This window comes from Chiloscyllium plagiosum, unplaced genomic scaffold, assembly GCF_037043375.1.
Source record: "Chiloscyllium plagiosum isolate Xiang-an unplaced genomic scaffold, Cpla_swu_hap1 HiC_scaffold_2, whole genome shotgun sequence".
Lineage (NCBI taxonomy): Eukaryota > Metazoa > Chordata > Chondrichthyes > Orectolobiformes > Hemiscylliidae > Chiloscyllium > Chiloscyllium plagiosum.
Window position 1 is genome coordinate 112618393 of NW_028270140.1, and position 24518 is coordinate 112642910.

Sequence of the window (24518 nt, forward strand, 5' to 3'; positions counted from 1 at the left end):
ACCACCTATAAGACTCCACATTTTGAAATCCATTCGCACCTACAAGTAACTCACATAACACAGCTTTTTAGAACAAGGCTTTTAGTTAACCTTCCTAATATCTCCTTTGTGCCTTCAGAGATCATTTTCATCAGATTTGACAATCATGTTGTACCTTTGGATGCACTATGTCATAGGTGATTTACAAAGGTATTTTGGTTGTTATGCTTGGTATTAAGAGTGCAAAATATTGAAATGTGTTTTGTTTTTTATTTTCATTAAACCACTTCTAGAAAGTGAACATGCAGAACAAAACAAAGTCTCCTTACAATATCCTTCAATGAATTTTGAGCTAACCACTACGTACTTCTTCCATCATCCACATCACTGCTTCTACTTCTTTCGCAAGGAGGCCATTCCCAGGTCAGTGTATTCATTTTTAGTACTCTTCCTTCATCTGGATTCCTCCTCCTGATCTCCATGCCTTTCCAAATCTTTTCACTGAGAACTATTGCATGACATCAATGATTGCAAACTCTGCCCTCCCTCACTCTGAACTATTTTCCCCTAAGCTTCCAACCCAAACATTGTCATCAGAGTTGTTGATGATGACCTTTTCCTACTAGAGACCAAATGTGAACTTTGGTTCTCTCTATTATCTGCCACGGACCTTGCCCATGCTACTGAATATCAAGCCATGATACCAAGGACTGTGATAGACCTCAGCTCCTTTGCAGATGGTCAGGATTGTCAGGTTCCTCAAAACCTGAGAAGCCAATTCTCTCTCCCACCCCAAAGCTCGAGAGGCCCATTCTTTTAACCTGCTCCTTCTACACTTATTTTATTGCTTCCTATTTCATCCAGTCTTGAAGCACCTACTTCCATGATGAGCTTGATATCTTCCAAAAAGTCAAAAGTATTCAGCTTTTATAACTTATTCAGAGAATGTAGGATTTGCTGACTGGGACAGCATCTATTGCACATCCCTAGTTGCCCTCAGTACTCCCTTGAAGCTCTTACAGACAAAGTTCCAGGATTTTGACTCAGTGACATTGAAGGAATGACCGTATATTTCCAAATCAGGGTGGTGAGTGGCTTTCAGGGGAATGTGCACATGGAGTTATTCCCATGTATTTGCTGCCCTTGTGGTTCTAGATAATAGTGTTTGATAGTTTGGAAGGTGCTGCCTAAAGGAGCCTTAGTCATTTGCTTGGTGGCATGGTGGTTCGGTGGTCAGCACTGTTGCCTCACAGTACCAGAGACCCGGATTTGATTCCACACTCAGGCCAGTGACTGTATAAAGTTTGCACATTCTCTTCATGTCAGCGTGGGTTTTCTCACAGTCCAAAGATGTGCAGGTTAGATAGATTGTCTATGTTAAATTGCCCATAGTGTCCAAGGATGTGCAGGATAGGTCAGTTAGCCAAGAAAAATGCAAAGTTACAGCGACAGAGTAGGGGGATGGATCAAGGTGGGGTGCTCTTTGGAGGGTCAGTGTGGAATTGATGGGCTGAATGGCCTGCTTCCACACTGTAGGGATTCTATGATTCACTACCCAGAGAAGAAATTCCTCATATCTGTTCTGAGTGGCCCCTTACTCAGGTATGCCCTCTGGTCTTAGACTCTCTCCAGTGGAAAACAATCTCTCTGCATCAACCCTGTCAATGCCCTAATAATGGTATGTGTGTTAATAAAGTCACTTCCTATTTTTCTAAAGTCCAATGAGTGAGTATAGGCCCCCACCTACTCAACCTCTTCTCACAAGACACTCGTTACATAGGAGTCAACTCGGATCAACCTAACGAACCTTCTATAGACGGGTTCCAATGCCAGTAGATCTTTCCTTGGATAAGGGGCCCAAAACTGTGCACAGTATTTGTTGTTAATCATACGAATCATTGGCCAACGAGTCTCCCTTATGAAAAGTAAAATAAAAGATTCTGGCCAGCAATTCCCCTTACTATTGCCAAGGGATGTCTGGCATTTTACCTGTGTCAGATTGCAGCTATCACCAGCTCCCCTCTTCACTTCAACACAAATGCATATAGACAGCTTGCTTTGAAATCAGATAGTCTTTTTGAGAAGCAATAGCCTGAGGTTCAGGCTCTTAATCAAATCAAGTGATAAAATCACTTCCAGTGAAAATCCATGCTGGTAAAAAAAGAGGCAATCTCTCCTACTCCATTGGGAAGAGGGAGCCCAGCAAATAAAAGGGTGCTTTTCCACAAACTATCCATAAAGAGTAAGCTTGAGATCTGGTGAAGACAAAGAATGCTTCTCCAAACTTTCTCCTGAACCATGGTCTGACTTCAATACAGAAAAAGACCATTTGATCCTTCAATCCTGTGCCACTCTCAGCAAGATTGATGTATCTAGGCCCATTTCCCTGCTTTATACCTACAACTGTGCAAAATCTCCCTTTCACTGCAAGTAAAGATGAATTCTCTCCACATCTTTCCTGAAATGTGGTGCCCAGAATGGCCCAGGTGAGGCTCAACCAGTGTTTTGTACAGATTTATTATGACGTTTTTGTTTTTATGATCATGCCCCTATTTTTCAAGTCCAGGATCCTGTATGCTATATAATCCACTCATTCAACTTGTCCTGCTCCTTTTAATGAGTTCTCCCCAGACACCCAGATATTCTTACTCCTGCATCCCCTTAAGATTTGAATTGTTTGTTTGTATTGCCTCTCCCCATTCTTATCAAAATGAATCACTTCAGGTTTATCTGTATTAAATTTGATCTGCCAATTGTCTAGCCCACTATGTCCTTTTGAAGTTTAACACAACCATCGTCAAGTTCACAATGTTTCTAAAGTTCCTGTTCCCACCTCCCTATCTTGCTCTGCACCAGCCAGTTCACCTGCATCTATCATGAGGGGAAATGCAAGAATCTATCATTAATGTTACAGCAAGATGCTTATGAAATCTTAATGAAAGCTGTCAAAGTTACCATGAATTTTTGAGCAGGAAATCAAGTTCAACACTTCTTTGAATAAGTAACAAGTAACACAAATGCTGGGGAACCTGTACATGTAGCTGATTTCTGAAATAAAGTTTTATAAAGTTAGCTCATAGGAAGCAGTGAGTGGAGGATAAATAGGTCATTTTTGTATTAACATAACTAGTGGAGTACCACAGAGACCAATACAGGAGCCTTTACTATTTAAAATCTATTTGCTTGGATGAAGGTACTGAGTGTATATTTGCTAAGTTTGTTGCTGACACAAGATAAGTATGACAGTACAGCAGGTGATTAGACAGTCAAACTGCATGGTAACATTTATTGAAGGGAGAAGGAATATGAAAGTAGGGAAGTTTGGTTGCACTTGTATAAGCCATTGGTGAGATCATATCTGGATTACTGAATATCTCAGAACTTAAATCGGGGTATAATTGTATTAGAAGGCTCATTTAACTGACTCCTGAGTCAAAAGAGTTACACCACGAAGAAACGTTGGACAAATTGGGCCTTCTAAATCCAAAAGAATGAGAGACAATCTCATTTAAATACATAAGATTCTGAAGGAACGAGATAGGTTGGGTGCTGATAGGATGTTTTCCCTTATGGGAGAGATAAGAAACAAAAAACAGTTTTAAAAATGTGATTTCCCAAATAAGATTGAGAAAAAAAAACTCATCGCCAAGGGTCATTTGTCTGTAGAATTCTCCCCACCGAGCAGTGGAGAAAAGTTTTTTGAGTGGTTTTAAGGTTGAGTTAAATAGTTTTTTGATTGGCAAAGAAGTCAAAGGTTAAACGTTTTATGTTCAAAGCTACCTATGAATCCTCCATCATCTGCCCCATGTTGCAAACTCCCTGCTACTTTTCCCCAACCTCTTTCCTGAAATTTGTTTCTCAGATGGGAACTAGAGTATTATCCACTCAGTTTGACCAAAACACTATATTGATCTTTACACACAGTATTCAACGGTTATTATTACCTATTACAAATAGATTCAGCCACAGAAGAAAACTAATACTTAGCAACAGGTGCACATATTTTGCATTTCATCTCATACTTATCCCATCTCCAATAAACCAGAGTATTGAAGAAAAATGTGTCTGCTTAATGCATTTTAATTAACAAATTTTAAATTCACAATAGATCATAGCTACTTTAGAACTTAATGTGCTAAAACAATTAGATGCAGCTAGGATTTAAGTTAATACAATTTTACTCATATTTAAACCAGGATATCATTTGAGCCAAGACTGTGTTTCTCTGTCAAACTAACAGGAGAGGGAACTGAAAGGACTTACCTCATTCAATTTGAAATACCAGCTCAATGAGTAATTTATTTTGCAGACCACCTCATGTCTCATTAATTTCTATGGGAATTCAGGGAGTTACATTGGGAAGCCAAAATACAAGACATTGTCTCTCAGGACCTTTGGTCAAAACAATTATACGCCAGCTGTGCAAGTAAGACAAATATCCACATTACCTCAGGGAGAATTAGGCAGCAACGTCCTGAATCATGGTCAGAAGAAATCACAAAACACTGATAGGTGTACAGGCACAGCAGGAAAACAGAAGCATGAAATAAATAGGCAAGTGAATCTTGATGTGGTACAGGGAAACCAAGAGAATGGAGAGAAAATGAATTATAGAATATAAAATGAAAGAGGGCCATGCTAAGGAGGGGACTCTACATATCATGCTTCGCCCAGCTATAGTATCATCAAAAAGAATTTCCAAGCAAGCAAATTTCAGACTAAGACACCACTAAAGACTCAGTTAAAAATTGCGCTGCCTCGTAAATAACCAGATTACATAAGTCAGGAAGATCCCCAGGTTCAGACCGATTTCAACCCTTAGCCACTAACATCCTGTGAAAAATATTCAAAACAAGTTGGCAATCTACATATCATAAGGATAGCTTTAAATGTCACAGCTATTTATTTCCCTATAACTATCAGAATCCACTTTTACTTTACATTGTTTGCAACAAGTATTGTTATCAGACTACATACCATTTGTTCCAAGACAGACTCAAGCCAATCCATATAACCCCTACAGAAGACATTGTACCTCTCAAGTATAAGTCTACAAAAACCTGAATCTTATATCTTAGGACAGTGGCTTTTTGCTGGTGTTCATCAGATATCTTCTTCCACGTGGCAATTAATCATCTCCATCTGTACTTAACTTTCTAACTCTCAATGCTCCCTTTAACCACATAGCTATCAAACCATTTTTTAAAATGTTAAACAATGAAACATTAACCATTTCACTAGAGTCTATAATTCACACGTCTAAGACTCTGCAAGGAGATAAATTTTCTTCGATTTCCAAGGATCGGTTAAAGCTCACTAATTTTATACTCTATTTACTAGTTTTATGCTTAATTCCAAGTTAAATAACATGCACATTTTTCTATTGCTGCTGACACTTTAAAAATCTTGTCCGTCTTCTGTATATCTCTGTCCATGGAAAACATCAGCTCTGTAAATTTCTCTCAATTCAGAACACCAACTGCCAGGTTCATTCATGTCTTGCATCTCTACACTGTCTCTAATGACAGAAAATCTTGATGCTCACAGCTGAAACGGCTGGCAACACTAAAGTTCTGTTTGTGCTTCAAAGAACATATAAATGTTTTACAGACACAATTTGGAACCCTGCTACCAAACCTTTTGGCGTAGACGAAAAAAAGCCCGCCCATACTGAAATCCAAGGTAGACAAGTAGAAGGCTGGAAGCAACACATCAAGCCAGGCAGCATTAGGAGGTGAAGAAGTCAACATTTCAGGTGCAAACCTTCTTCAGGAAAAAGGGTTACAGTTGAAACGTTGACTTCTCCACCTCCAGATGCTGTTTGGCCTGCTGTTTTCTTCCAACCTCCTGCTTGTCAACAAAGCCTTTTGGCAGCGGCTTCTATGAACAGTCATGAATTTCAGTTCAAAATGAGATAATGCTCAAAAGTGAGAAAGCATCAAAAGGGAGAGCATTAACTCCTGAAGACAAAGCTTCATTCTCCTTAAGATCTCAGCAAAATTTACCAAATCAGTATCCCCAGTTGGTCTTTTAATCATCCCTGACTTTAATATTGCTTTATTTCTAAAACATGCAGATCCTACAATGCTTGTGCATTCACATTTCCCACTACTACTCCACGATTTCTTGCCTGCCATCAATATGCAGCCTTATGCTCTGCCTCCCAGGAAACCTGCAGCAAATGTCACATTTTTCTCCAAAAGCAACTGCTGCTGCTCCCAAATGCAAGCTGCTCGCTAACACACATTGCTCTTAGATTTTCCCCAGTGAAAGTTACAGCCCTGACCAAAGAGGAAAACCATGGCTGGACCTGGTGACAACAAAAGTCATCATCCTCACCAATAGAATCCCCTTGGAATTTGTTCACCAGTGTTACTTCCAGCTGCCTGCTGAACCTCCAAACACAGCATGGGTTTCCTCTGCATTTGCTGCTGATAGGCTCACAATTAGCCTATCAACAGCAAACTCACCAGCAAGGCAAGAGAGAACCTTGATTGGAGAAGCAGCAACTCTCAGTTTCTGTCCTTTCTATACTACAAGGGTGACTTTCCTTGAACTGATGGTTCCTTCCACCCTACACTTCCCAAGTATTTTGAGAACTTTCTAGGGCAAATTGACCTGCATTCCTGTGAGGTTTGAGCCCTGATACATGTACTTAATATTCCCGTACCTAATGTCCCCTCCTTGTTCCAGCACCCTCTCACATCCAAACCCTACGACTGTGTACTTGTTTACTTCCACAAATGACATTGACAGAAGGAGGAAGGTGGCAATTAACAGAGAAATCATATCACAATTAGTACAAATTAAGCTTTAAGCATAGCATATTGCAAAACCTAATAAGATTAACCTGTTGTGATCATTGATCTATCAACAATTCCTCACTATCTAGTCAACATATGGTATCAAACTAAGTAGATTTGTACTGTCACAAATTTGTTTCATACATCATAATTGCTTTTGACTATATTTTAGCAAAAATGTTGGCTTTTACCAGAATGCATGCAATTAAATAATCACTGAGAGAATGGGGAGAGTTGCAGCCCCAATGTGCCACCTCCAGGACAATAGTCCAGGAGCAGCATAAATTTCCGACAGATTAGATTTCATACAGTGTGGAAACAGGCCATTTGGCCCAACACGTCCACACTGACCCTCTGAAGAATAACCCACCCAGGCCCATTTCCCAACATTTACCCCTGACTATTGCACCTAACACTATGGGCAATTTAGCACAGCCAATTCATCTGATCTGTACATCTTTGGACTGAGAGAGGAAACCCACACAGACACGAGGAGAATGTACAAACTTCACACAGACAGTTGCCCGAGTCCCTGGCGCTGTGACACAGCAATGCTAACCACTGAGCTACCATGCCGCCCTTCCAAGCAAATCTGCAAACACAGCACATCCCAAACAAGCTGCAGCATAGCAAACAAGTGGCAGTGGTGGGATTTGAACCCACACCTCCTTAGAGATTGGAACCTTAATTCAGCGCCTTAGACCGCTCAACCATGCTACCAGCCACTAAGAGGCCATGAAGTTAGCAAATTGGCCAGTGGAGAGATAAATGAGAGGGGGGTGGGAGTGGGGAGAAAGTGGCACAGAGTACAATAGGTGAATGGGGGTGGGGATGGAGGTGATAGGTCAGAGAGGAGGGTGAAGTGAATAGGTGGAAAGGAAGATAGGCAAGTAGGACAGGTCATGGGGATGGTGCCAAGCTCCAACCTTCCAGCTCAGCACTGTCCCCATGACCTGTCCTACCTGCCTATCTTCCTTTCCACCTATCCATTCCACCCTCCTCTTTGACCTATCACCTTCATCTCCAACCCCCATTCACCCATTGTAATCTTTGCTACCTTCCCCCACCCTCCTCTCTGACCTATCACCTCCATCCCCACCCCCATTCACCTATTGTACTCTATGCTACTTTCTTCCCACCCCCACCCCCCTCTCATTTATCTCTCCACTCTGCAGACACCCTGCCTCAATTGCTGATGAAGAGCTTTTGCCCAAAACATCAATTTTCCTGCTCCGCGGACGCTGCCTGACTTGCTGTGCTTTTCCAGCACCACTCTAATCTAGACTCTGGTTTCCAGCATCTGCAGTCCTTGTTTTTACCAAATTGGCCAGTGGTGCCATATTAAGTGCTTGCTTGTCCCTAATCCTCCTAAGGGACAAAAAAAATCAGGCCCTAAAACATCTTAACTCAGAGTTCGTATTATCCATCTTATTTTCTCATTTCTTTTAAAATAAACTGCACTTTTCAGATCATTTGAATATTAGTGCTAAACACAAACTAGTGTAATACCTTCGGGTGGAAAACAACTACTTTTCCAGCTGAGGACAGCTAACTCTGCACATGCAAGAGATTGAAGTTAATACCTGCTGGTCAGCATGGTTTAATATGACATGAACAAATGGGTTTAAGTTGTTTATGTAGTTCAAGTTATGTAGTTGAACTTATTTAATTGAAAAATTGCTTTGCAATCAGACACCGAAACTGACGTTAAATGGCAACAGCCCAATCAATGGAGCAGCAAATCCTGATGTCGCACAGGGAATATCTGTTAACACATTCATCAATAAAATGGATGAGAGCAATTGTTACCGGTATGTTATAAAATGTGCTAATGTGGTGAGTTGACAAGAAAAGGTAAACAGTTTTTAAAACGTGAAATTAAAATTTATGCAAGTAAAAATAGGACTCACCATTCAATGGGCTTAGATGAAGTTGAGAACTATAGATTTGAGCTCTATTATTGAGAAATTGTTTTGGGTAACTTTTCCTTTGTATATATTCAAATGAAATCCTTGCTTCCTTGACCCACTGACGTGACTGTGATAATTTTTCACTACAATAGGAACCTATTTAACAAAATTAAGGCAAATGTGCATTTATTTTGTGCATGTGGTGTCAAATGACATTGGAGTCAGACCGTTATTGCTAAAAATGTCTGCAGTGGTATCTCAACAGCATCATCCCAAAATCAGGCTCAATTTGAAGTCATGGACTTGAGTGGCAGTTGTGTTTGACTCCTTTGAGAATAATTATAGCTATGTTCATCATTATTGGCAAACTCAGTGACAAGGGCCTTCCAATCATACAATTATGGAAGCTGTGATTTATGCAGAGTAAATATTTCAGTCGGTTAGCCAACACCCAAAGAGCTGTGTGTTTGAAATATTGGCCTCATCAAGCAGAATTGTTCAGTCAGACTGAAGTTACAGTTAATATTTCTGCTTGAAATCTATTTGCAAAGTGGGTCATGGCTTTATTATTTTGTGTACTGCATACAAATATACATCATATATTACTTAAATCAAATATTATTGCTTCAATTGACTTAAATAACAATATTTGTTAGTCCAGAGTCATTGAGATGTACAGCAAGGAAAACTCATCCACGCTGACCAGATATCCCAACCCAATCTAGTCCCATCTGCCAGCACCCAGCCCATATCCCTCCAAATCCTTCCTATTCATAGACCCATCCAAATGCCTCTTAAATGTTGCAATTGTACCAGCCTCCACCACATCCTCTGGCAGCTCATTCCATACACGTACCACCCTCTGTGTGAAAAAGTTGCCCCTTAAGTCTATTTTATAACTTTCCCCTCTCACCTTAAACCTATGCCCTCTAATTCTGGATTCCCCCACCACAGGGAAATGACTTTGTCTATTTATCCTATCCATGCCCCTCATGATTTTATAAACCTCCATAAGGTCACCCCTCAGCCTCCAATGCTCCAGGAAAACAAACCCAGTCTATTCAACCTCTCCCAATAGCTCAAATCCTCCAACACTGGCAACATTTTTTCTGAACCCTTTCAAGTTTCACAACATCTTTCCGATAGGAAGGAGACCAGAATTGCATGCAATATTCCAACAGTGGTCTAACCAATGTCCTGTACAGCCGAAACATGACCTCCCAACTCCTATACTCAAGACTCTGACCAATAAAGGAAAGCATACCAAATGCCTTCTTCATTATTCTATCTACTTTTAAGGAGCTGTGAATGCACACTCCAAGGTCTTTCTGTTCAGCAACACTCCCTAGTACCTTACCATTAAGTGTGTAAGTCCTGCGAAGGTTTGCTTTCCCAAAATGTAGCACCTCGCGTTTACCTAAATTAAACTCCATCTGCTACTCCTCAGCCCATTGGCCCATCTGATCAAGATCCTGTTGTATACTGAGGTAACCTTCTTCGCTGTCCAGTATACCTCTAATGGGCGGCACGGTGGCACAGTGGTTAGCACTGCTGCCTCACAGCGCCGGAGACCCGGGTTCAATTCCCGCCTCAGGCGACTGATTGTGTGGAGTTTGCACGTTCTCCCCGTGTCTGCGTGGGTTTCCTCCGGTGCTCCGGTTTCCTCCCACAGTCCAAAGATGTGCAGGTCAGGTGAATTGGCCATGTTAAATTGCCTGTAGTGTTAGGTAAGGGGTAAATGTAGGGGTATGGGTGGGTTGCGCTTCGGCGGGTCGGTGTGGGCTTGTTGGGCCGAAGGGCCTGTTTCCACACTGTAATGTAATGTAATCTAATCTAATCTTTGGTGTCATCTGCAAAGTTACTAACTATACCTCTTCTGCTCACATCCAAATCATTTATATAAATGATGAAAAGTGGGCTGAGTCTTGGTCCAGGTAAAAACAATGACTGCAGATGCTGGAAACCAGATTCTGGATTAGTGGTGCTGGAAGAGCACAGCAGTTCAGGAAACATCCGAGGGGCAGTAAAATCCTCGGATGCTGCCTGAACTGCTGTGCTCTTCCAGCACCACTAATCAAGAATGAGTCTTGGTCCAGTAAGAATACCTGTCCTCTCTGCTCATCATACATATGCCAATAGGAAATGTACAAAGTAAAGGATCTCTGTAACAAAACCTTTGTTACAAAATCATTTAGCTGGACAATAGGTCAAATAAAGTTAAACTCTGGATTATAAGGAACAAAAGGTTTGCATGGTGAATTGGTTCAATCCAGGAACTCACTGTATCAACCTAAATGAATAGCAGTTCACATCTCAAACTTGTCGTGATTTCATTTATCACACTAATTATAGTTTGGTGATTGCAGATTTAAGAAATGCATCATTTTGAATAATTATGAAAAGTAAGAAAATATTCACCAATTACTGAAAAGTTCACAGTAATATCAAAAAGGATGTGATAATTCAGTTCACGTTCAAATGTTCACATATAAAAATAGAAAATCAACCAATTGCTTAGCAGGGTGCAGGCCATAATTTAACGCAGAGCTTCAAAAGATCCCAAATTGGAAATTTTCCAATCAAAGTTAAATTAACACTTTTAAGTCAAAATAACTATGAAAAAATATTCTGTTAGCACTATCATCACAAAGCCATTACTTGTCCGCAAAGTTTTCTATGCAGCTAATAAAATGTACTCGTATTCCATGACATTAATGTGTTTCACAATTAATAACTTTTAGACCTGTTTAGAGCACAGGCCGACTCTGTGCTTGACCTGTAGTGTTTGTTTAGGTGGCAGTGGTTTGAATGGTCAGTCTGCAGTCTTCAGTGGCCTTCACTGAGTGAAGGCACGTGGGTGGCCCAAGATTGTACAGCAGCTGGTAGTGATACATACTGTGCACCAACTGCATTAAGACTACTGTTACTTTCAGGATTGACTTTTCACTTCCCCTCATGCTTGCAATTCCCAAAAACCTATTTTGCATTCATCTTAATTATATGTTTATGCTTCATGATGCAGCCATTTGTTAAACTGCAGATAAACCTATCTTTACACAATGCTTCTGAATATACAACAGAGAGATTCATCATAGTAAGTGGCAACAGCAGTTTTGTAAGCAGTTTTACTCATAGCACGTTTAATAACCAAAGATATAAAACAGCATAAACTTCTAGGTTCTCTTCTTCCACACACAATACAGCTTTACTTTCAGGGTTCCTGACAAACTATATATTTACCCTCTACACAAGTGATCAACCACTTTACAGACAACCCTCAAATAAAAGCAAAATGCTACAGCTGCTGAAAATCTGGAATAAAATCAGAAAATGCTGGAGATTGCTACAGCTGCTGAAAATCAGAAAATGCTGTTTCCAGAGGCAAACAGAGTTAATGTTTCAAAATAAGTGTAGCTTTCCTTTGGAATATCTCCGCAGAATAGTCATAGTTGGTTTGAAACAAATTAAGTCCCAATTAAGGTCAACATTGCCTCCATTCGTCTGAAATATTGTTTTATTAATGATTTGCCACTACTCAGGCAGGACTGGAATTGTTATATTTAGTCTGATTATATTCTAACTAAAATTCTCACAAAAATAAGGTCAAACAGCATCCATGGAGAGAAAAAGAGAGTTATCATTTTAGGTCAGTGATCTTTCATCAGGATTCTGGTCTGAAATCTGGAATGTTGAACCAGAAGTCAAGTCTTTTGGAGGGTTTTTTGCAAGGTCTAGAGAATTCCCTCACAGTACCTTACTAAACTCAATTTATTAATTACCTATTTCATCCCCATGGGATCTTCCACGTTTGGTTCTGGCCTTATCCTACCACACATCATTGCCAGAGCAACTCACCACTCGACAGGCATTCACTGAATGACAAGTGTGCCTTGCACCCGTGCCATCTTTCAAAGGCAATTGTGCATCTGCAGAAGAATTGGCAAATCCAGCATTGTCAGTCATTGACAACATCATGGTATAGCAGCCACAAAACCACACTGCACACAAGTTGGCAGGCTGACTCACACAAATGAATTCCTCACTCTAGTTGCAATTTAACTACTATACAGTGTGCTTTACCTGTTTGTAACTAAATCCTCAAAGTCAGTGTAACCCAGTCCCCAATCACACTTGTCCCCACAGCTTGGCATTATCGAGGAGAGGCACATCATAGACCAGTAAGCAATCGAACAAATCAAAACATGAGTTTTATTAACCAGAAGAAAAACAAGAACATAAACAAAACCAATAGAGGCTGAAGTTCACCCTGACAACACAAATCAGATTTCTACACCACAAACAAAAAATATTTTACTGTCTACAACTGTTTGCTGCAACCACCTCGCAAATATTGGAAATGGATGTTAATGAGGTCCTAAATAAAAATCGAAAGAACTGTAGATACTGGAAATCAGTAACAAAAAGAGAAATTGCTGGATAAACTCAGCAGGTCTGGCAGGATCTGTGGAGAGAAATAAGCATTAATGTTTCAGGTCCAGTGGCCATTCCTCAGAACTTTGCTTTCTGAGAACTGAGTTCTCCGGATGGGCCAAATGGCTTCTATCTAGAACTTTGCTTTCTGAGAACTGAGTTCTCCGGATGGGCCAAATGGCTTCTATCTGCTCTGTAGGGATTCTATAATTCTAGCAAAAAAAAACCCACTAATTTCAGTTCTTAATCTCAGGAATTGAGTGCTAAAAAAAGCTCAAACTTGATAAATGGAAGCCAGTTCCATAGGCAGATCCCAAAGTTTGATAAGAACAACGATATGCAGGTATCATGGAATGATAGTCTCTGCTTCATACAAACATGTATTTTTCATAACAGATCAGTCTGGAATCTAAGCAAATGGGACTGATAAGGAGAATTCAGCTGGCAACATTTACTGAAGTCTTAAATTATCTGTAATGATCTTAAGTACTAATAAGCATTTACAGAATATATTTAGAGATATCTATTGTGAAAAGAATCCTGGTGAAAAGAACTCTCAAATACATTTTGTTTAATTATTATATGCTTACACAAATACAGGATCATAATATGTGCCATGTTAAACATGAAGCCTGAAATGTTGGAAATTACATTGCGCTTTCTTTAGAATATCAGCATGGGAAAATATCAAAAAATAAGTAAATTAATAATTTTACCAAAATACAGTACAAGTTGTCACACATGTTTGTCGTCACTATTTGATATCAGGTTATTCCAAGACAAACGTAAAACAGGAGAAAATAAACAAATATAGCATGAAATGGAAAGCATGTGTGAGAAGGCTAAAACAGTAGAATGGAGAGAGCTGCAATTATATATCCATTTTTAAAAATCAGGCTAGATATGAATACATAAAGTTAATAGGATAGCAACACATAATTGTTTAAGAAATGATATTGCATTTCTAACACGTTCTGAAAAATATGTAACATTCCCAATAATCTTAAATACACTATGGAGGAAATTCAATTCTTGAACACAGAATTTAAAATGTCTACATGTTCATATCAGAAGCAAACACGTTCCATTCCAACTCATTTGTGTTCATCTGTATAAATCTGGAGATGCGGAGAAATATTTTATGGAAACAATTTTCCCCAAGATTGAAGAGCAGATTCATAAATATCATCCCCTAACACTCTGGCTAAAGGTAAAATTCTTCATTGTCTTACCAGACCATAGGGTGCTCACTCATTAGAGAAGGATGACTGGTGATGGTTTAAGTAGAGGGTTATGATGCCTCAAGTGAGGGGAGAGGTTGAGGAGAGTCCACCATGGTAACTTCAGCTGGTGCATTGCAAGCCAGCCATCCAGCCAAATGAGCTAACCAAGGTAAGTTTCTTTGAAACCAAACTAACAAAGTTACTTTAACCTTCCTATCTTTTTACATAAATAAAACTATTGTTCTTAAATTAAAAAATAGAACTGTACTTACTGAAATGTCTTGTAAAAGCTTTTCATATAAAAAATGAAAAACTTCCTTGTCCTTGTCCTTAAAAAAGTCAAAACTATATTTTTTCATTCTTTCTTCCCCCATTGTCAGTGCTTGTCGAAGTTCATCAACATATTTTTCTCTGTCCATTTCAGCCTCTTTTGCTTCCATTGTTACTTGATTTTCTGACACTGGAAATAGAATTGACAATTGCATGTGTAAGCAATTTCAAGTTTAATTTAATTAATCACGAAATAAACAGACTGATTATAATTAAATCTAACATAAAGCTACTCCCAGTAACGATAACCACAAAACTATTATCAATTGTAATAAAACCCCAGTAGGTTTATTGGCTTCCTTTCGGAAGGAAGACTATGCAACATCCAGCATCACTGTGAAGCAGACTCTGTTAAAAATCATACAACACCAGGTTATAGTCCAACAGGTTTACTTGGAAGCACGAGCTTTCAGAGTGCTGCTCCTTCATCAGGTGGTTGATTTTTCCACTCCAAAAGCTGGCACTTCCAAATAAATGTGTTGAACTATAACCTGATGTTTTTAACTTTGTATACCCCAGTCCAACACCAGCATCTCTAAATCAAGCAGACTGTGGGAAGTGTGCAGCAAACTAGCATCACTGACAAGTAGGTTGGGAGAGAGGACCTGGTGGGACTCAGGACATAAATAAGAATAAGATTTTTCTGCTCTGAAAGCTAGTGCTTCCAAATAAACCTGTTGGAACTATAACTTGACAGAAGAACAATTTCCCAATAAAAGCCTAGGCTGCTCGGCCCAGATGAAGTTCAGCTGGTGTGCTGGTCTGGTTTTTAATGGTTTAAACTAATTTGACATAAAATGGGATACAGAATGGAGGTCCAACAATGGCTGATGCATGGACAAATGTAGAAGGAAAGCCAAGTCAGTCTGATAGGCAGAGTACATGTAGTCATGTTAAAACAAAAGTGAGTTTGGCAAGGGAAGATGGAATTTATTTTAATGCAAGGAAGCAGAGGAATTGAGTGCGCTAATTAACATATGGGATCTGACACTGTTGATATCATGGATTTTCCCCCAATATTGAGTTTCTGGAACCTAGTGACTGAAAGGATAACAGATGTGGAACCATCAAAACATCTAAGAAATAATTAGATGATCATTAAAGCTCCACAGAATTCAAGGTGACAGGCTAGATGGTTGAAAATATGACTAAAGTAGATAATGCCAGATGGCTGATAAAATGGGCTGAAGGATCTCTTTCTGGGCTGTTAAACTCTATGACTCTATGAAGGAAGTCTGCCATTCTTACCTAGTCTGGTCTACATGTGAATTCAGGCCCACAGCAATATAGTTGACTCTCAACTGGTTCCTGAAATGGACTAGCAAGCCAGTTAATTCAAGGGCAATTAAAAAAGGACAACAAATACTGGTAGTGTCAATGATGCCCATATCCCATGAAAGAAAAAATGTTGGGCACAGCACTTGTGAAATGGATCTGAACAGAGTCAATGATAAGTGAAATTAGGCTTGCGAACATTATTCTGTTAAAAATGCAAACAGTACTTTAGTTTTCCTTTTCTCCAAAAAAGTCTATCAATTGTTTAACTTGAACCAGAATAGACTGCCCAGGCATACTACATCTTTAACATTTGGGTTTTCCACCTTTCAGAGTTGAATTTTTCAAAGTGCCTTGCTATAAGGTCTTTAATAATGGCTACTAATTTTTCCCCAATGACAGACATTAAGCTAATTGGCCTATAGTTTCCTGCTTCCACTCCCCCTCTCTTTCTGAATGAAGGATTTATATTTACCACCTTCCCAATCAAGGGACTAGAATCAAATCTAGGGACTAGAAGGAATGCAAAAGTTTTGAATGGCTGGAAGAAGTACAGAAGTAGGGAGTGGTGAGACCACAAGGAATTTGGAAACAAGCATTGGAATTTTAAAGTCAACACCTTGGTAGGCTTAGAAGCCAATGTAAGTCAGCCAACAACATTCAGTTATAGCTTGGGAAAAATTGCAATTTCATTCTTTAGCTTATGCTGAGAAAAGGATTCTAAATGGAAAGAGCTCATTCCTGATGAGTTAGACTGGTGCTCTGCATTTTTTTTAATGTTACAAATTAAATTGCCATCTCTGCCAGTACCTATTTTGGAAGAAGCTCCACATTCAACATAGATGGAATAAACCACAGATTTGGTACAATGCACGAGGTTTCCATTGCAACCAGATCTCCAAATGAGCATTATAGCTTGATGCCAATCTCGTGCCTTTCCCCAGACCCCTGTACATCCCTAGTTTCTATTCAAATAATCAGTTAATGCCCTGTTGAATACCTTGATTGACTTTCCTCAGCCACATTTACAGTCAGTACATTTCAGATTCAAATCACTCACTGTGTGAAAAAGCTTTTTCATACATTACATTTGCTTCTTTTGCAGATTATTTTAAACTTGGGACTTCTCCTTCTCCATCCTCCATTCAGAAAGAATTTCTCCCTATCTACTCCATCCAGTTCTATTGTAATTTTTACAAGTTCTATCAAAGCTTCATTGCGTATTCTCTGCTCAATGAAAACAGAACAAATTTCTCCAGCATATTTTCGCAATGTAAGTTTCTCATTCCTGCCACCATTCTTGTGAACTTCTTCTGCACACACTCCAACATATTCCCATCCTTCTTATAGTATGGCACACAGAAATGCACACAGTACTCCAGCTGGGGTCTAACAAGTGATTTCTACAAGCTTTGCATCACTTCCTTGATCTTGTGCTCTAGGCCTCTATTAATAAAGTCCAAAGTACTCAATGCTTCACTGACTGTGCTCTCCTTTGTCCTGCCACCTTGAAAGACTTGAATACATAGTCACAGCGATCCCTCAGTGCCTATACCTGCTTTGTTTTTTAAACGTGTCTCCATGTTTCCCAACAAAACGAATCACTTCACACTTCTGCGCATTAAACTTTACCAGCTTCCTTGCCGCCCACTCCACAAATATATCTATAGTCTGTTCTGCTTTAATGCGATAGTTCTGTTCCTGTGCAATCCCGTGTTATAAGAAAATCACGTAATAGCAACACCATTAAACCGAAGGGATTGGAATCATATTATAGACAGTGTAGGTAAAGAAAGGTCGTGTTCTACAAATGATGGTCTAAATTCTTCAATGGCATTATAGCCAATTCACGTTGAAGAAATGCACATTACAGCAGAACCAACTGTACATTCTTTTGGGGTTCTTCCCTGCCATCTCACAATTTGCGATGTTTCCAAGTTTTGTATCATCATAAAACTTCGAAATTGTCCCCCAGCACAAAGCATCTGGGTCATTAACATCTTGGAACACTTGCCCCTCTCTGCCTTTTACAGTAACATTATTCCTGTCCAAATATGGGAAATTCAAATCCCCCATTATAAATACTTGAGATCACTAGTATCTACATCCTTCTCAGTAATGTAGTCTGTCGACTACACAGATCCCTTTCTTTGTTTGGGTCCACCAAATTTATTCTTTCCTTGTATCTTCACTTTCTCCAGCACTGCAATGCAATCCTTAACCAATGCTGCCAACTCTCCTTTTTCTGTCCTATTGTTTCTGAACAGCTAGTATCCTGGATTATTTAATAGCAGGTCTATTCTTGCTTGAGTAACAATATCATAAACATACTATACAATCTGCAACTGGAACGCGGAAATCTTATTAATTGCACTCCATGCAAATTATATAGATGATTTTCAATGTGAGCATAAAAGAGGTACAGTTAGTAAGCTTGCAGATGACACCAAAATTGGAGGTGTAGCGGGCAGCGAAGAAGGCTACCTCAAATTACAACAGGATCTTGATCAGATGGGCTAATGGGCTGTGGAGTAGCAGATGGAGCTTAATTTAGATAAATGCGAGGTGGTGCTTTTTGGGAAAGCAAATCTTAACGGGACGTATACACTTAATGGTAAGGTCCTAGGGAGTGTTGCTGAACAAAGAGACCTTGGAGTGCAGGCTCATAGCTCCTTGAAAGTAGGATCGCAGGTAGATAGAATAGTGAAGAAGGCATTTGGTACGTTTTCCTTTATTGGTCAAAGTCTTGAGTGCAGGAATTGGGAGGTCACGTTCCCGCTGTACAGGACATTGGTTAGGCAACTTTTGGAATATTGTGTGCAAGTCTGGTCTCCTTCCTACTGGAAGGATGTTGTGAAACTTGAAAGGATTCAGAAAAGATGTTGCCAGGGTTGGAGGATTTGAGCTATAGGGAGAGGTTCAATAGGCTGGGACTGTTTTCCTTGGAGCGTCTGTCGTTGAGGGGTGACCTTATAGAGGTTTACAAAATCATGAGGGGCATGGATAGGATAAATAGACAAAGTCTCTTCCCTGGGGTGGGGGAAGTCCAGAACTAGAGGGCATAGGTTTATGGTGAGGGGGGAAAGATATAAAAGAGGCCGAAACAGCAACTTTTTCACGCAGAGGGTGGTGCGTGCATGGAATGGGATGCCAGAGGAAGTGATGGAGGCAAGTACAATTGCAACATTTAAAAGGCATCTGGATGGGTATATGAATAGGAAGGGTTTGGGTTTGGAGGGATATGGGCCGGGTGCTGGCAGATGGGACTAGATTGGGTTGGGATATCTGGTAGGCATGAATTTCTGTGCTGTAGATCTCTATGGCTTCTGACTCTATATACTTGCAGTTTAACTATAAGTCAGACTTCATTAATTTCTCTCTTACTCCGACTTTGTCGATTAACTTAACTTTTCTCTATTCTCATTATAATGTCTCTCCCAGTATCCTTAGCACCCTGGTATTTCTCTCTCAATTTCAATCAGAAAGATAGGTTTCTCATGAGTTCCAATGAATTTCAGCCTTTGCATAAACTTTCCTCAGCAAAATGTGACATCCTCATTTATAAAGTTTTAAAATGCATCAGCTTCTGACACTAAATTAAAGTGAGCTATTTGTTGCTTACATAAATATCATAAAACAGAGTCAGTTTCTTTTTACATATTATCACAAAATAAAATCTGTTATTTTTAGCTTAAGTGGACTAACTTTGATCAAATACATAATATTCACTGGAGAATGACACAGAATTGAATATGGAACACAATTTACCTTTAAAATAAGCTTCTTTGACTTTGCAACAACTTGAAAGCTGTTACAGGGTTGACTTCTGTATCAATGCCAAAAGAAACTTGGGTTTTGCTTAGTTATTCTAGACCTCCATTTTACATCTATTCTACCACAAGATAAATTTATCATTACTCCCAAAGTGTTACACATCAGTTGGGTAGAAAACAAAGAGGAAATGGCACCCCATTATCAGAACTGGAGGATTATTTTTATTCACCACACATTGTCTTTATTGTCTTCACATTATCAAACAAAATCTACCTACACATCAAGTAGGAGCTGAAAGCCCTAGCTTGTGTCTATCAAGTCCACTTCTCCATTGCATTCAGTCAAATATCATTCAAACGTTGAATTTAACATGCAAATAGCATTTGTTCACTAAACACGTGACCATATCACAAATAAAATAATAATGATTAAATTTTGAATTCTTTTATTATCAAAATTAAATAACCTCGAGAAAGTTAAAATCATTATTCAGGTACTCTGCACTATCTCAAAACATGATTTTAATTTCAGAAGCAAAGTCAACATTGCTACAGTCTGCATTTCCATGTGTAAAAGATCCACGAGTACAGAGACCAGACGCCCTGGTTTTTCATTCAATATACCAGTGTCCTGACAATTTCTTTAAAAATGGCTTCAGTGTCCTTGTTTCACCTTTTTCCATTTTGTCAAATAAAATCTAAACCTCTGGAGAAAATCTATGTTAAATTTTGTCTTTCTTCTTGTAATCACTCATCACACAACATTCTATTGAGTAAAGTGTGCTGGTATCCCTCTCTACCACTCCTCAATGTGTTGAGGAAGTTGCCATTATGTTTTTAGTGCTGATGGCTAATTGCTGATAAGGCCTTTTAAGCAATCTATGGAACAGATTGCCAACTCAGTTTGGACCTATTCTGGCTGATGTTATCACATGACCTTCCACTTTCAAATGCCACTTCTCCAGAGTCCTGCCAGTGGTCACCCACCCTATCTATTATCCAAGAGCCCCACCTTTCCAATGGCTTTCAATGTGCTCTGGTTTTGACTTTTGAAAATCTAGTCACACTATCCATGAGAGTGTTTCGTCAAACTGCGTTCACAAAATGCACGTCTTTTACATGCTAAGTGCAGAAACATAAGCTTGCATATTCATGTTCCTCTATAAATAGATGGTCATACAAGAGATTACACATCAGCTTTACAGACACGAGCATCAAGCAGCAAACCTCAGCAGGAATGTATAAATCAGATTCTTATGAAGAAACAAACAAAAAATTACAATGCATAAATACCTCTTCCACTCCAAGCTTGTTCTCCATTGCAGAGAGTCACTACAAAACCACTTCCCAGGTCTCGTTCCTTTTCCCAACTTATCTGCATATAGTGTACAGTGTCTGGTGAGGAGAGTGGCCAGATTCTGCAAACATGCCTTTCCATTGTTATCTTGTTTTAGGTTCTAAAGCAAAAACAAAATTATGTGGAACATTATGATGCACGAAACTGATTTTAGCAGCTAAAAACAATACATTTTATGACAAAATGGGATGACACTTTGAAGAGTGCTGGAACTTCTAGAAAAAATTACAACCAACACCACCAACTGATCTAAGTATTAATATAAAAACAGAACATAGCCAGGATTGAGGTATGATTTACAATTCATTCAAATTCTGGTCAGTTCTAAATTGCTATCTAAAAGTTTAAATGGTTAATGATCTTTTCTAAACATTCATTCATAAGATGTTGGCGTCACTTGCTGGGTCTGCATTTATTGCCTGTTCCTAGTCGCCCTTGAGAAGGTGAAGTAGCTGCCTTCATGAAATGCTGCAGTCTATTTGTTGTAGTAGACTCAGAATGCCATTATGAAGGAAACTCCAGCATTTTTACACAGCAACACTAATGGAACAGCAATATATTTCCACCTCAGAACAGTTGTGACTCAGAGGGAACTTGTCGTGCTGACTAGCTGCTGATTGTACTTTGGTTCTACAATTCTAAACTCAATTCCAAGAATATCACCTATATCTAATACTGGTAATTGTACTTCACCTTAAAATCATGATAGCATGTAATTCTTTACATACTGGATGCTTTTCATACCCTCTTCAAATGAGGAACAAACACAGAAGATACCGAAAATAACTCAGCAGGTCTGGCAGCAATGGTGGAGAGAGAACCAATTAATACTGAGTGTCCAGTGCGATTCTTCAGATCGGTCATTAATTCTGCTTCACTCACCACAGATGCAGTCAGACCTGCTGAGTTTCTCCAGTATTTTCTGTGCTTCTTTCAGATTTCCAGCATGCACAGTAATTTGTTTTACCTCTTTAAATGAAGTGTTGATTTTTTTGTAGTGTAATGTATGAAAAAAAGACTTGAAAAATTAAAATTGAACTGAATCTTGGAATTGTTGTTTCCTTCCTGATTTTTTTTAAGTATCTCTCTGAATGTTGTCATATTGTGACTTGAAACATTTCCAGATAAATAATGGACACAAGTGATCCTAAGAAATATATGGTATAAACAATATATTTTTATATTTAATACTTCATTTAAATGGCAGCAATCTGGTTTCCTCCCACAGACACAAAGATGTACAGGTTAGGTGAATTGGCCATGCTAAATTGCCCGTAGTGTTAGGTACAGAGGTGAATATAGGGGAATGGGTCTGGGTAGGTTGCTCTTCGGAGGGTCGGTGTGGACTTGTTGGGTTGAAGGGCCTGTTTCCACACTGTAGGGAATCTAATCTAATCTAAAAATATCAGATCCTGAAAATAAATCTCAATGTCAACTATTTACTGTTACACATGATAAGTAATCCACAAATATCATATTTTCTTTGGCTTGTTGTGTATCATGAATAACCACAATGAAACTTCTTCTTACATCTATTATTCAGAGTCCATCTGTATTTGAATTGTTTCTATCTCGGGTTGCTTCACACTCACTTATGATGAAGGCAGCAGTGCCAATTTTGTTGTATGCAGTACAGACGAGATTTTAGGAGTTAGGGAATATAATAAATAAGTTTATCAAGAATGTGAAGACAGTGGTGTTTTAGATATAATGCTAAGAACAATCCAAAAATTGGGATAGCGCTTTAAGTATTGACTACAGTTTGTATCTGATTAAAATAATAAATTTTGAAAGTAGAAGAATATTCATTCATTGAGAGACAATTCTGTCAGCAATCATTCCTCAAATTGACTCGAGTAAAGCATTTTGAGGAAAAGGATTAAAGATTATCACTCTGAGAACAAAGTGCTCAATATAAATTGCGAAGATCTCAGCTGTTTGACAACCTCAATAAAGTTAATGATTTTAAGTGTGGGATGTGACGAGATTGCGACCTCCTGCAGTCTTGACTTAGATCTTCAACTCTTGATGGTGAGCTGCTAATATATAATTGACCTCATATGCCTCAGGGACCAAATTGTTGATTGTCTTCTAGCTTCAATCAATCAAATAGAGATGGCAATTGCATTTATAATGATGGGAAAAGATTCACATGTCTTTCCTAAATGAGGACAATCCCTGAAGATGAAGAACAACTATGTCAGTGGCTTTTGAATAAAGATCCACTGTAAGATGTGATACAGAAGAAACTGCTTTGTATTGACTGATTGGTAATTAGTGTCAACAGGTATGTGAAGTCAAAATGAATCAGGAATGAAGGAATTGTCCAATTTAAATGCATTGCACTGCGACCAAAGTAATTTTAAACAATAAATTGTTCATTCATCTTCGTCCTACGAAATAAACTTTTCACGACAAATAAAGTACTCATCTGTCATACATGATTCTCATATTATCTCAGTCTGGCAGAAAAGCAAATTTGTCTTTGCAATACACAGTTTCGCACCATGTCACATCCATGTCACAAAGGAGTAGTGTTCCAAAAGCTTATACTTCCAAATAAGCCTTTGGACTGTAACCTGGTGTTGTGTGATTTTTAACTTCATAGCAAGTCAGCAGTCTGAATACTGACAAGGATGAGTGTCTCTCTGGAGACTGTAGCTAGAGCCAATTCCACAACATCACAGAGGGGCATAAAGAAGATTGAAAAATATAGTGACATGGAATTCTATAGTTAGAGAACTGACCTATAGCCACAAATATGATAACTGCAGGGTCTGTCATTTTCCTGCTGCCATGCTCAAGGATGCAGATACCTTAATGGGAACAATGGTGTTTGGGTTCCACATTAATATCAACCCATGTAGGTAGCATGATGGATGTAGTCACAGAGTCAGAATTAAGAAGGTTAATAGGAAATTAACCTACATTCTCAGATACAAGGTATTCAGGAAAAATAAGAAGGTAAAAACAATGACTGCAGATGCTGGAAAACAAAATTATTTATTGTATCCGCTGCTCCCGATGCGGTCTCCTCTACATTGGGAAGACTGGACGCCTCCTAGCAGAGCGCTTTAGGGAACATCTCTGGGACACCCGCACCAATCAACCCCACTGCCCTGTGGCCCAACATTTCAACTCCCCCTCCCATTCAACCGAGGACATGTTCCCTCACCACTCAACGCCTGGAGGAAGAACGCCTCATCTTCTGCCTTGGAACACTTCAACCCCAGGGCATCAATATGGACTTCACCAGTTTCCTCATTTCCCCTACCCCAGTTCCAAAATTCCAGCTCAGCACCGTCCCCATGACTTGTCCTACCTGCCTATCTTCTTTTCCACCTATCCACTCCACCCTCCCCTCTGACCTATCACCTTCATCCCCCCCCCCATTCACCCATTGTACTCTTTGCTACCCTCTCCCACCCTCCTCTCTG

General features: G+C 39.2%; 1 protein-coding gene across 5 annotated transcripts in view; it reads right to left on the minus strand.

Annotated features, from left to right (window-relative positions):
* xrcc4 (X-ray repair complementing 4) overlaps window positions 1–24518 on the minus strand; it is a 386273-nt gene that overhangs the window by 320074 nt on the left and 41681 nt on the right. For all 5 annotated transcript variants that reach the window (XM_043708485.2, XM_087999705.1, XM_043708491.2 and 2 more), the window contains 2 exons: window positions 21018–21181; window positions 14619–14806 (listed from right to left, as the gene is read on the minus strand). In XM_043708485.2, coding sequence (XP_043564420.1) covers window positions 14619–14806; window positions 21018–21162 — 333 coding nt within the window. In that variant the 5' untranslated portion in view covers window positions 21163–21181. The remainder of the gene's footprint in view (window positions 1–14618; window positions 14807–21017; window positions 21182–24518) is intronic.